Source organism: Cottoperca gobio, unplaced genomic scaffold (assembly GCF_900634415.1).
Source record: "Cottoperca gobio unplaced genomic scaffold, fCotGob3.1 fCotGob3_487arrow_ctg1, whole genome shotgun sequence".
In the NCBI taxonomy this organism is placed as follows: Eukaryota; Metazoa; Chordata; class Actinopteri; order Perciformes; family Bovichtidae; genus Cottoperca; species Cottoperca gobio.
Window position 1 is genome coordinate 68,502 of NW_021167036.1, and position 13,937 is coordinate 82,438.

A 13,937-nucleotide genomic window follows, 5' to 3' on the forward strand; every position below is an offset into this window, starting at 1 on the left:
AATGATTATACATTAAATAAATAAATTGAGGAATATAATAGGCTATATTATTATAGATTAAGCTATTAGCTCAATTATAATCCAATGACATCATATATGTAATTATATTTGTGTTTGTTTTGTTAATATCCTCAAATGTTTTCCTTCCTTTATCTGTTCAGTCTGCCTGCTTCACTTTGTATATATATATATATATATATATATATATATATATATATATATATATATATATATATATATATATATATATATATATATATATATATATATACACAGAATGAGTACATTTACTTTACTTTAAATATACTTTGATGCAAAGACTTTTATACTTCTTCCACCATTATGTCTATAATACATTCAGACATGTCTAACTACATTTCTCTCACGTGCAACAGTTTCCTTCTTTCTGAGCTATTTTAGAGACGATAGCAACACCTGCTGGTTACAAACGTTTCATTCTTGTTTCATGTTGTTCACATGTCAAAGGTTTGTACAGATTCTGGATCTGTCTTTGTATCACTCCATAAATCACTAAATCCTGTCAACACACAGAACTCTGTGCATCTCCTGCATGTAGTGAGTGTAGCGTGTATAACATGAGCTGTGAGTGACATGTGAACAAAGCCCTCTGCACAAAGCTTCAGAATATAGAGAGGAATGAAAGTGGAAAGTTTGGTGTATGTAAGTGCTGCTGAAGTGGAGACTTCTGCTGAAGAGTGTGAGAAAAAGCTCCTTTAGAGAAAAGCTCCTTTAAAGATATGTATTGTAACATTCATACATGTTGTACACACTACAGGTGAACAGAGTCATACATGTTGTACACACTACAGGTGAACAGAGTCATACATGTTGTACACACTACAGGTGAACAGAGTCATACATGTTGTACACACTACAGGTGAACAGAGTCATACATGTTGTACACACTACAGGTGAACAGAGTCATACATGTTGTACACACTACAGGTGAACAGAGTCATACATGTTGTACACACTACAGGTGAACAGAGTCATACATGTTGTACACACTACAGGTGAACAGGGTCATACATGTTGTACACACTACAGGTGAACAGGGTCATACATGTTGTACACACTACAGGTGAACAGAGTCATACATGTTGTACACACTACAGGTGAACAGAGTCATACATGTTGTACACACTACAGGTGAACAGGGTCATACATGTTGTACACACTACAGGTGAACAGGGTCATACATGTTGTACACACTACAGGTGAACAGGGTCATACATGTTGTACACACTACAGGTGAACAGAGTCATACATGTTGTACACACTACAGGTGAACAGAGTCATACATGTTGTACACACTACAGGTGAACAGAGTCATACATGTTGTACACACTACAGGTGAACAGTCATACATGTTGTACACACTACAGGTGAACAGAGTCATACATGTTGTACACACTACAGGTGAACAGAGTCATACATGTTGTACACACTACAGGTGAACAGAGTCATACATGTTGTACACACTACAGGTGAACAGAGTCATACATGTTGTACACACTACAGGTGAACAGAGTCATACATGTTGTACACACTACAGGTGAACAGTCATACATGTTGTACACACTACAGGTGAACAGAGTCATACATGTTGTACACACTACAGGTGAACAGAGTCATACATGTTGTACACACTACAGGTGAACAGAGTCATACATGTTGTACACACTACAGGTGAACATGGTCATACATGTTGTACACACTACAGGTGAACAGGGTCATACATGTTGTACACACTACAGGTGAACAGAGTCATACATGTTGTACACACTACAGGTGAACATGGTCATACATGTTGTACACACTACAGGTGAACAGGGTCATACATGTTGTACACACTACAGGTGAACAGAGTCATACATGTTGTACACACTACAGGTGAACAGAGTCATACATGTTGTACACACTACAGGTGAACAGAGTCATACATGTTGTACACACTACAGGTGAACATGGTCATACATGTTGTACACACTACAGGTGAACAGAGTCATACATGTTGTACACACTACAGGTGAACAGAGTCATACATGTTGTACACACTACAGGTGAACAGAGTCATACATGTTGTACACACTACAGGTGAACAGAGTCATACATGTTGTACACACTACAGGTGAACAGGGTCAAACATGTAACTAACAGATATCATGAAGCTTCCCCACTTCATGACTCACATCAACACAGTTTATATTACAAGTGTTTAATATGTACATGAGGCGTTATGTAATGTAGCTGTGGAGAGTTTACATCTACACACACAGTTACAAACACACACTCTCATGTGTCTGAACACATGTTTTCTTTACATCAGTCTGACAGAAGACGAGTTATAAAAGATAAATATAATCTTTAATCACTAAATAGCCTCTCAGCAGTTGGGACTCCCCGCCTGACTCGGACGTAATAACGGAAGTGAGCGGGCTCGGCTCTAACAGACATGGCGTGTTTGCTAGCTAGTAGCAACAGAAGCTCAACAATGTTTTCTTTTATAAAACATCGCTCATGGATTTGCTGTTTGTTCCTGGTGGTGTTTTTAACGCCGCTTCCAGTCTCGGCAAAGCAGGACAGTCTCAGAGAAGTGACCGACGGGACCTGGGAGGAAATCCTGACAGGAGAATGGATGATTGAATTGTCAGTGCCCTGCCTGCTAATGGCTCATGCTAACAGCTAACTAGCCTGTCAGTTAGCTGTTTTGAGCTTGTAGAAACATAATATCCGGCGTCCGTTTAAATTCAAGCTTAAATTATATATGTTATCTGTTTATTATCTTAATCTGTCTCCATTTAGTACTGACAAGTTGCTAAAGCTAAGCTAACAGCTGCCATCTTTAGTGAGCTAACCAGCTTACCACAGAGTTAGCTAGCTAGTTTGCTATGCTAACTATTAAAGTACACACTCGGGTCGTTTCAGCGTGTAGTTGGTTGATTGTCTCCACGTTAATGTAAGTGATTGTGCAGTTTATTTGAGGCTTTACTTGTGAAACTTGACCCCCCTCAGCTACGCGCCCTGGTGCCCGGCGTGCCAGCAGCTCCAGCCGGCGTGGAAGGAGTTCGCGGACTGGGGGGAGGACATGGGGGTCAACATAGCCAAGGTGGACGTGACAGAGCAGCCCGGTAGGTTTGCAGCTCCTCTGCTCTGTGCTCCTACATGCATGACAAAACAGGGATTGTATGTAATGCACAGGGATCCTATGGGTGCTGGAAATCCTTGAAAAGTGCTTGAATTTCAGGATATATAAGATAATAAGTCGATGAGTTTTGAAAGCATTTCATAAATCCACTTAATGAGGAATAAAAACACCAGATAGTTGCTCCCAGATCTGTAGATGCATCAGTTTACTCTGCAAAAGATGTTATTTACAAGTTAAATATCCTTTTATTATAGGAAAACTGCACGAGTTTAAAGAAGCAGAGGTCACATACAGACTCTAAATATTAACTGAAGACATCATATATCCAACCTGAAAGATCTGCAGCAGCTTTAACAAAGTGCTTTTCACCTCCGTGTTACTTTAGTTTACTGTGTTCATGTTTCTCCTCCCTATAAGGTCTGAGCGGGAGATTCATCATCACTTCACTTCCTACTATTTACCAGTAAGTTCTGAGCAATTCTGTGGTTTTTATCGCTTCCTCTTGTGTGCGGCTGCTTGTGGTCGGATGTGCATGAAAGAAAATAAAGTAGTGGCTTTAATTAAGTTTAGCATCTCGAGTACCTTTATCATCATCAAGTCTCTGTCACGTTACCTTTCTGAAAAGACTATCTTGTGTTTAACATAATCATCTATAAGGGAAGAAACGTCTCATTTGTGAGCATGAATACACATTTAAAGTTTTAATGCATTCATATTTCATAAGTATTTTCAGTCAAGGGGTGAAACTAATGTTTATTGATTCATCTATCTCTTATTTATCTGTAGCGTTTCAAGGAATGGAGAAAATATAACAGAAGTTGTTTTCTCTAAACTACGATTAAAACATGTTGTAATCAGTAATAAAACTGCACAAAACAAAGAAAGATTTTCCTTTTTTAAATTGGACCCAGTGAAAGATTTGTATTTTTTTTAAATATAAATAACTTAAATGTTTAATTGATTCTCAAAAATGTAGAATATTTTGTTAATGTGTCGCCTGATAGTTTAGCATGCTTCCATCTGTGAATGCAAGATGATCAATAACAGAACCACAACAAACCGTGTGCTGCAGTTTCTGTTTCTTTTTCTCTACAAACTTCAGCTTGTAGCTAAATACTTGATGCTACACACTAGATGTGATGATACTACACACTAGATGTGATGATGCTACACACTAGATGTGATGATGCTACACACTAGATGTGATGATGCTACACTAGATGTGATGATGCTACACACTAGATGTGATGATGCTACACTAGATGTGATGATGCTACACACTAGATGTGATGATGCTACACTAGATGTGATGATGCTACACACTAGATGTGATGATGCTACACACTAGATGTGATGATGCTACACTAGATGTGATGATGCTACACTAGATGTGATGATGCTACACTAGATGTGATGATGCTACACTAGATGTGATGATGCTACACTAGATGTGATGATGCTACACACTAGATGTGATGATGCTACACTAGATGTGATGATGCTACACTAGATGTGATGATGCTACACACTAGATGTGATGATGCTACACACTAGATGTGATGATGCTACACTAGATGTGATGATGCTACACACTAGATGTGATGATGCTACACACTAGATGTGATGATGCTACACTAGATGTGATGATGCTACACTAGATGTGATGATGCTACACACTAGATGTGATGATGCTACACACTAGATGTGATGATGCTACACTAGATGTGATGATGCTACACTAGATGTGATGATGCTACACACTAGATGTGATGATGCTACACTAGATGTGATGATGCTACACTAGATGTGATGATGCTACACACTAGATGTGATGATGCTACACACTAGATGTGATGATGCTACACTAGATGTGATGATGCTACACACTAGATGTGATGATGCTACACACTAGATGTGATGATGCTACACTCTAGATGTGATGATGCTACACACTAGATGTGATGATGCTACACACTAGATGTGATGATGCTACACACTAGATGTGATGATGCTACAGATGTGATGATGCTACACACTAGATGTGATGATGCTACACACTAGATGTGATGATGCTACACTAGATGTGATGATGCTACACACTAGATGTGATGATGCTACACCTAGATGTGATGATGCTACACACTAGATGTGATGATGCTACACACTAGATGTGATGATGCTACACACTAGATGTGATGATGCTACACTAGATGTGATGATGCTACACACTAGATGTGATGATGCTACACACTAGATGTGATGATGCTACACACTAGATGTGATGATGCTACACACTAGATGTGATGATGCTAACACTAGATGTGATGATGCTACACACTAGATGTGATGATGCTACACACTAGATGTGATGATGCTACACACTAGATGTGATGATGCTACACTAGATGTGATGATGCTACACACTAGATGTGATGATGCTACACACTAGATGTGATGATGCTACACACTAGATGTGATGATGCTACACTAGATGTGATGATGCTACACACTAGATGTGATGATGCTACACACTAGATGTGATGATGCTACACACTAGATGTGATGATGCTACACACTAGATGTGATGATGCTACACACTAGATGTGATGATGCTACACACTAGATGTGATGATGCTACACACTAGATGTGATGATGCTACACTAGATGTGATGATGCTACACACTAGATGTGATGATGCTACACACTAGATGTGATGATGCTACACCTAGATGTGATGATGCTACACACTAGATGTGATGATGCTACACACTAGATGTGATGATGCTACACACTAGATGTGATGATGCTACACTAGATGTGATGATGCTACACACTAGATGTGATGATGCTACACACTAGATGTGATGATGCTACACTAGATGTGATGATGCTACACACTAGATGTGATGATGCTACACACTAGATGTGATGATGCTACACACTAGATGTGATGATGCTACACACTAGATGTGATGATGCTACACACTAGATGTGATGATGCTACACACTAGATGTGATGATGCTACACACTAGATGTGATGATGCTACACACTAGATGTGATGATGCTACACACTAGATGTGATGATGCTACACACTAGATGTGATGATGCTACACTAGATGTGATGATGCTACACACTAGATGTGATGATGCTACACACTAGATGTGATGATGCTACACACTAGATGTGATGATGCTACACACTAGATGTGATGATGCTACACACTAGATGTGATGATGCTACACACTAGATGTGATGATGCTACACACTAGATGTGATGATGCTACACACTAGATGTGATGATGCTACACACTAGATGTGATGATGCTACACTAGATGTGATGATGCTACACACTAGATGTGATGATGCTACACACTAGATGTGATGATGCTACACTAGATGTGATGATGCTACACACTAGATGTGATGATGCTACACTCTAGATGTGATGATGCTACACACTAGATGTGATGATGCTACACACTAGATGTGATGATACTACACACTAGATGTGATGATGCTACACACTAGATGTGATGATACTACACACTAGATGTGATGATGCTACACTAGATGTGATGATGCTACACACTAGATGTGATGATGCTACACTAGATGTGATGATGCTACTACACTAGATGTGATGATGCTACACACTAGATGTGATGATGCTACACTAGATGTGATGATGCTACACTAGATGTGATGATGCTACACACTAGATGTGATGATGCTACACTAGATGTGATGATGCTACACACTAGATGTGATGATGCTACACTAGATGTGATGATGCTACACACTAGATGTGATGATGCTACACTAGATGTGATGATGCTACACACTAGATGTGATGATGCTACACACTAGATGTGATGATGCTACACTAGATGTGATGATGCTACACACTAGATGTGATGATGCTACACACTAGATGTGATGATGCTACACTAGATGTGATGATGCTACACACTAGATGTGATGATGCTACACACTAGATGTGATGATGCTACACTAGATGTGATGATGCTACACACTAGATGTGATGATGCTACACACTAGATGTGATGATGCTACACACTAGATGTGATGATGCTACACACTAGATGTGATGATGCTACACACTAGATGTGATGATGCTACACTAGATGTGATGATGCTACACTAGATGTGATGATGCTACACTAGATGTGATGATGCTACACACTAGATGTGATGATGCTACACTAGATGTGATGATGCTACACTAGATGTGATGATGCTACACACTAGATGTGATGATGCTACACACTAGATGTGATGATGCTACACTAGATGTGATGATGCTACACACTAGATGTGATGATGCTACACTAGATGTGATGATGCTACACTAGATGTGATGATGCTACACACTAGATGTGATGATGCTACACACTAGATGTGATGATGCTACACTAGATGTGATGATGCTACACATTAGATGTGATGATGCTACACACTAGATGTGATGATGCTACATTAGATGTGATGATGCTACACACTAGATGTGATGATGCTACACTAGATGTGATGATGCTACACACTAGATGTGATGATACTACACACTAGATGTGATGATGCTACACTAGATGTGATGATGCTACACACTAGATGTGATGATGCTACACTAGATGTGATGATGCTACACACTAGATGTGATGATGCTACACACTAGATGTGATGATGCTACACACTAGATGTGATGATGCTACACACTAGATGTGATGATGCTACACTAGATGTGATGATGCTACACACTAGATGTGATGATACTACACACTAGATGTGATGATGCTACACACTAGATGTGGTGATGCTACACACTAGATGTGATGATGCTACACTAGATGTGATGATGCTACACACTAGATGTGATGATGCTACACACTAGATGTGATGATGCTACACTAGATGTGATGATGCTACACTAGATGTGATGATGCTACACACTAGATGTGATGATGCTACACACTAGATGTGATGATGCTACACTAGATGTGATGATGCTACACTAGATGTGATGATGCTACACACTAGATGTGATGATGCTACACTAGATGTGATGATGCTACACACTAGATGTGATGATGCTACACTAGATGTGATGATGCTACACTAGATGTGATGATGCTACACACTAGATGTGATGATGCTACACACTAGATGTGATGATGCTACACACTAGATGTGATGATGCTACACACTAGATGTGATGATGCTACACTAGATGTGATGATGCTACACACTAGATGTGATGATACTACACACTAGATGTGATGATGCTACACACTAGATGTGGTGATGCTACACACTAGATGTGATGATGCTACACTAGATGTGATGATGCTACACACTAGATGTGATGATGCTACACACTAGATGTGATGATGCTACACTAGATGTGATGATGCTACACACTAGATGTGATGATGCTACACACTAGATGTGATGATGCTACACTAGATGTGATGATGCTACACTAGATGTGATGATGCTACACACTAGATGTGATGATGCTACACTAGATGTGATGATGCTACACACTAGATGTGATGATGCTACACTAGATGTGATGATGCTACACACTAGATGTGATGATGCTACACACTAGATGTGATGATGCTACACACTAGATGTGATGATGCTACACTAGATGTGATGATGCTACACTAGATGTGATGATGCTACACACTAGATGTGATGATGCTACACACTAGATGTGATGATGCTACACTAGATGTGATGATGCTACACACTAGATGTGATGATGCTACACACTAGATGTGATGATGCTACACACTAGATGTGATGATGCTACACTAGATGTGATGATGCTACACACTAGATGTGATGATGCTACACACTAGATGTGATGATGCTACACACTAGATGTGATGATGCTACACACTAGATGTGATGATGCTACACACTAGATGTGATGATGCTACACACTAGATGTGATGATGCTACACTAGATGTGATGATGCTACACACTAGATGTGATGATGCTACACACTAGATGTGATGATGCTACACACTAGATGTGATGATGCTACACTAGATGTGATGATGCTACACACTAGATGTGATGATGCTACACACTAGATGTGATGATGCTACACACTAGATGTGATGATGCTACACTAGATGTGATGATGCTACACACTAGATGTGATGATGCTACACACTAGATGTGATGATGCTACACACTAGATGTGATGATGCTACACTAGATGTGATGATGCTACACACTAGATGTGATGATGCTACACACTAGATGTGATGATGCTACACACTAGATGTGATGATGCTACACACTAGATGTGATGATGCTACACACTAGATGTGATGATGCTACACACTAGATGTGATGATGCTACCACTAGATGTGATGATGCTACACTAGATGTGATGATGCTACACACTAGATGTGATGATGCTACACACTAGATGTGATGATGCTACACTAGATGTGATGATGCTACACACTAGATGTGATGATGCTACACACTAGATGTGATGATGCTACACACTAGATGTGATGATGCTACACTAGATGTGATGATGCTACACTAGATGTGATGATGCTACACTAGATGTGATGATGCTACACACTAGATGTGATGATGCTACACTAGATGTGATGATGCTACACACTAGATGTGATGATGCTACACACTAGATGTGATGATGCTACACTAGATGTGATGATGCTACACACTAGATGTGATGATGCTACACTAGATGTGATGATGCTACACACTAGATGTGATGATGCTACACACTAGATGTGATGATGCTACACTAGATGTGATGATGCTACACACTAGATGTGATGATGCTACACACTAGATGTGATGATGCTACACACTAGATGTGATGATGCTACACTAGATGTGATGATGCTACACTAGATGTGATGATGCTACACACTAGATGTGATGATGCTACACACTAGATGTGATGATGCTACACTAGATGTGATGATGCTACACACTAGATGTGATGCTACACACTAGATGTGATGCTACACACTAGATGTGATGATGCTACACACTAGATGTGATGATGCTACACTAGATGTGATGATGCTACACACTAGATGTGATGATGCTACACACTAGATGTGATGATGCTACACTAGATGTGATGATGCTACACACTAGATGTGATGATGCTACACTAGATGTGATGATGCTAGTCAACACTAACAGGATTCATGTGTCGACACACTTTGATTTGTGAATGTTTTGTGTGTGCTGCAGCTGTAAAGACGGCGTCTTCAGGAAGTACCAGGGCGCTCGCACCAAAGACGACTTCCTCAGCTTCGTGGACGAGCAGAAGTGGAGTGCGGTGGAGCCCATCTCCTCCTGGTTCGGCCCGTCTTCCTTCCTGTGAGTATTCACAGCGTCACGGACAGGAGGATCACCATGGTGACGGTGTTCCTCAGGGGTGACTAGTTATTAAATCAGTAATAAAACGTGTTCGTCATCAGAGAATAAATCTTATTACGTCTGATCGTTTCAAAGCTTTATTGCTCCTCCAACAACGTAACATACGTAACCAACAGAATAAAGAAATGAAAGAGTCAAATATATACGTATCAAAGAGACGGTACTTTTAATTATATATAATCTGATGATTTAAAAGGACATTTGTCACCAGACTGAGACTAAATGTGAAGCAACTGACGAGATTAAGAGAAAACTATTTGACTTGTAGTGAGTAAAATGTAAAGACTTAATAAGATTAATCTGATTCTTTTCTCTTGAACTGTTCTGCTCCGTCTTTAACTCTTTATTGCATTCAAATAAAAAGCTGCAGCTACTTTACTATGTTCGTATTGTAGTTTGTTATATTCTTGTCTTTTATGCAGTTTATTCTTTAGATATTCTGTAGATTTATATCTTGTCTTGATATTTACTGTGTATTGTTTCCTGATAACCTGAAACACAAGAATTCCCAGTTAGTGATGAATAAAGTCAGTTTATCTTTCTATCAAACGTTTTTATTACACGTCGTGATGAAAGAGGCTCGTCTGAAACACCAGGAAACATTTCTCAGTCTTTGTATCGCATGTGAATAACATCAGACTGAACCCGTCTCCTTATTATTATAAGTATTATTGTATATGTTTGAGCTCTGCAGTGTCACAGTAACTCTCACACTGTCGTTTCCTCCTGCAGAATGAATTCCATGTCGGCTCTGTTCAAGCTCTCGATGTTTATCCGGGTAAGTGAAGATTTCTGTCAACATGTTGGAGGTTTTATATGAGATATATTATATATTATATATATATATATATATATTATATGTATGTGTGTGTGTGTGTATATATATATATATATATATATGTAATGTAATGTGTGTGTGTATATATATATATATATATATATATATGTAATGTAATGTGTGTATATATATATATATATATGTAATGTAATGTGTGTATATATATATATATATATATATATATATATATGTAATGTAATGTGTGTATATATATATATATATATATATATATATATATATATATATTATAGTCTGATTTTCTTTCTGTCTTTGGTGTCAAACAGTTCAGTCGTTGATCCTGATCCATCAGTGAAGTTCATTAACGTTCCTTTTACAGCCTCAAGTGAAATGTTTGTGTTCGCAGCGTTGTCACAACTACATGACGGACCAGCTGGGGATTCCTGTGTGGGGGTCTTACGTCATCTTCGGCCTCGCCACGCTGTTGTCCGGCCTGGCGTTGGGACTGGTGAGCACCAACACTTGTGATTATTAATAACAGTAAACTATACAAGTCAAGTACAAACTGCACGTCTTCTCTCTGCAGCTGCTCGTGTTCATCGCAGACTTTGCGTTCCCCTCACGGCGCTTTTCTTCTTCGGATTATTACCAGAGTGAGTTTCATATGAGATCATAATAAATAGTGTTTATTAAACATTCATCTTAACGTGCACATCAGCTGGAGACGCACTGACCCGTCATCAGATGTTAAAACTTGTCACTGACTGTTGCTCTGCAGAGAAGCAGACTCTGGAGCAGGCGCGGCTAATCCAGCGGCAGGAGGACGAGCACGAGGCCGACGGCGAGGAAGACGACGATGATGAGGAAGAAGACGACGACCAGGACGAGGTGTGGAGGAGGAGGAGGAGGGGCTCCCCCGAGGGCCGCCCGGAGCCAAAGGGACTCCCCGATGAAGCTCTGAGGAAGAGGGTGGTGGGCAACCGCGAGGCGCAGGACGAGGACGACGAAGAAGACGCTTAGAGACTCTCGTCCTCGTCTAGAGAGGAGCGTCGTGGCGTCGGAGCAGCAGCAGTGTTTACAGTAGGGAGTCCCCGCCCCCCCCCTCCTCAGAAACACCTCGCTTCTTTCCTTCTCCCTCGTCTCTTAACGGGAGCTCTTCAGACTCTCCACCTGAGCAGCCGGCTCCACCTGGAGGAAGCAGAAACACTCCGTGTCCACGTGCGGCGAGGAGACGCCGCCTGAGGTTTAGGTATGAGGTGCGGGCCAGCTGGATTCTGCAGCGTTGTTTGTGTTATGCATCGTTTTTTAAAGATATGTGTTTTATTTTCTCATTATTATCCCGGCGTGTTGTTCCTGCTCAGCTGATGTCTTCATCCTGTCTGTTTGTTGTTTTACTCCCACCGTCTTCAGTGTGGCGTGAAAAAGCCCCAAAGTGTTTGTAACGATCGACTCCCGGCGACACCTTCCTGTCCCTCCTTCACAATAAAGCTCCGCTGCGTTTCTCCAGGTGGATGCTTTTAATGTGAAGGAGCAGCAGAAGGAAACGTGTTGGAAGCAGCTTCCTGTGACTCGTGTCCTGCAGACGTTAATGAGGAAACATTTAAAGACGTCGGCTCCACTTTGAGAAATCTGTAAAAATACATTATAAAATAAAGTTTGTAGAAACCAAACTGTTTATCGATTCAGTTAGAAAGTAATCGGCAGATCAATCATATCGCTAATAAAGACGGAGAAGTCTCCCTGGATGGTAATCAGGTCTTCATTTCATGAATCGTACGGAATAAACCTTTAGATCTCCGTCAGTGCGTCACGGGAACGCTCCGGTACGACGCTTGATTTACTTTGTACTAATGTTTACGTGTGATTCTCTAATTATTAAAGGACGTTTGATTAAAGAGCCTGATGTCTGCAGAACAGTGTTTGCATGCTGAGAACAGGAACAAAGTGGGGACATTTTTATACAACGTTAAACTCCGAGAGGGGGGGGGGCTTTAATCTTCTTTAAATACTTTATTTAATCTTTTTATGCTCAAAATGTCAAAAATAAACCCTAACTTTTGAGGTTACACTTTGTAACGAGTGCTATTTGTGTGTGTGTGTGTGTGTGTGTGTGTGTGTGTGTGTGTGTGTGTGTGTGTGTGTGTGTGTGTGTGTGTGTGTGTGTGTGTGTGTGTGTGTGTGTGTGTGTGTAAAGGATTTGTTGCGTCAGACGTCAGATATTTATATTTATATTCTTCGGTGCGTAGAACATCCTGAAAAACAACATTAATAAAAATACTAATTAAACAAAGTCAATATTTAATTTCCAGTAAGTTCTGTTTAAGTAAAAGTAAAAGTACATTATTTAATATAAAGTCTGATATTGTTGATACCGATGTTTCCCAACGTACGGCTCGGGGCCTCCACAGGGTCACATGATGCAGTTGAGGGTCACAGAAGATTATAAAGAAGTTTATAAATAAATTCATCACAAAGTTTAATGATATAAATCTAA

At 40.0% G+C, this 13,937-nt stretch overlaps 1 protein-coding gene across 1 annotated transcript; it reads left to right on the forward strand.

Annotated features, from left to right (window-relative positions):
- The first annotated feature begins 2,409 nt into the window (after positions 1-2,409).
- LOC115006121 (thioredoxin-related transmembrane protein 1) lies at positions 2,410-13,502 on the forward strand. The gene is made up of 8 exons (XM_029428187.1): positions 2,410-2,670; positions 3,037-3,152; positions 3,587-3,632; positions 10,459-10,587; positions 11,380-11,425; positions 11,850-11,951; positions 12,030-12,096; positions 12,222-13,502. The coding sequence occupies exons 1-8, from the start codon at positions 2,477-2,479 to the stop codon at positions 12,461-12,463; spliced, it is 942 nt and encodes a 313-aa protein (XP_029284047.1). The 5' UTR covers positions 2,410-2,476; the 3' UTR covers positions 12,464-13,502.
- Positions 13,503-13,937: the final 435 nt, after the last annotated feature.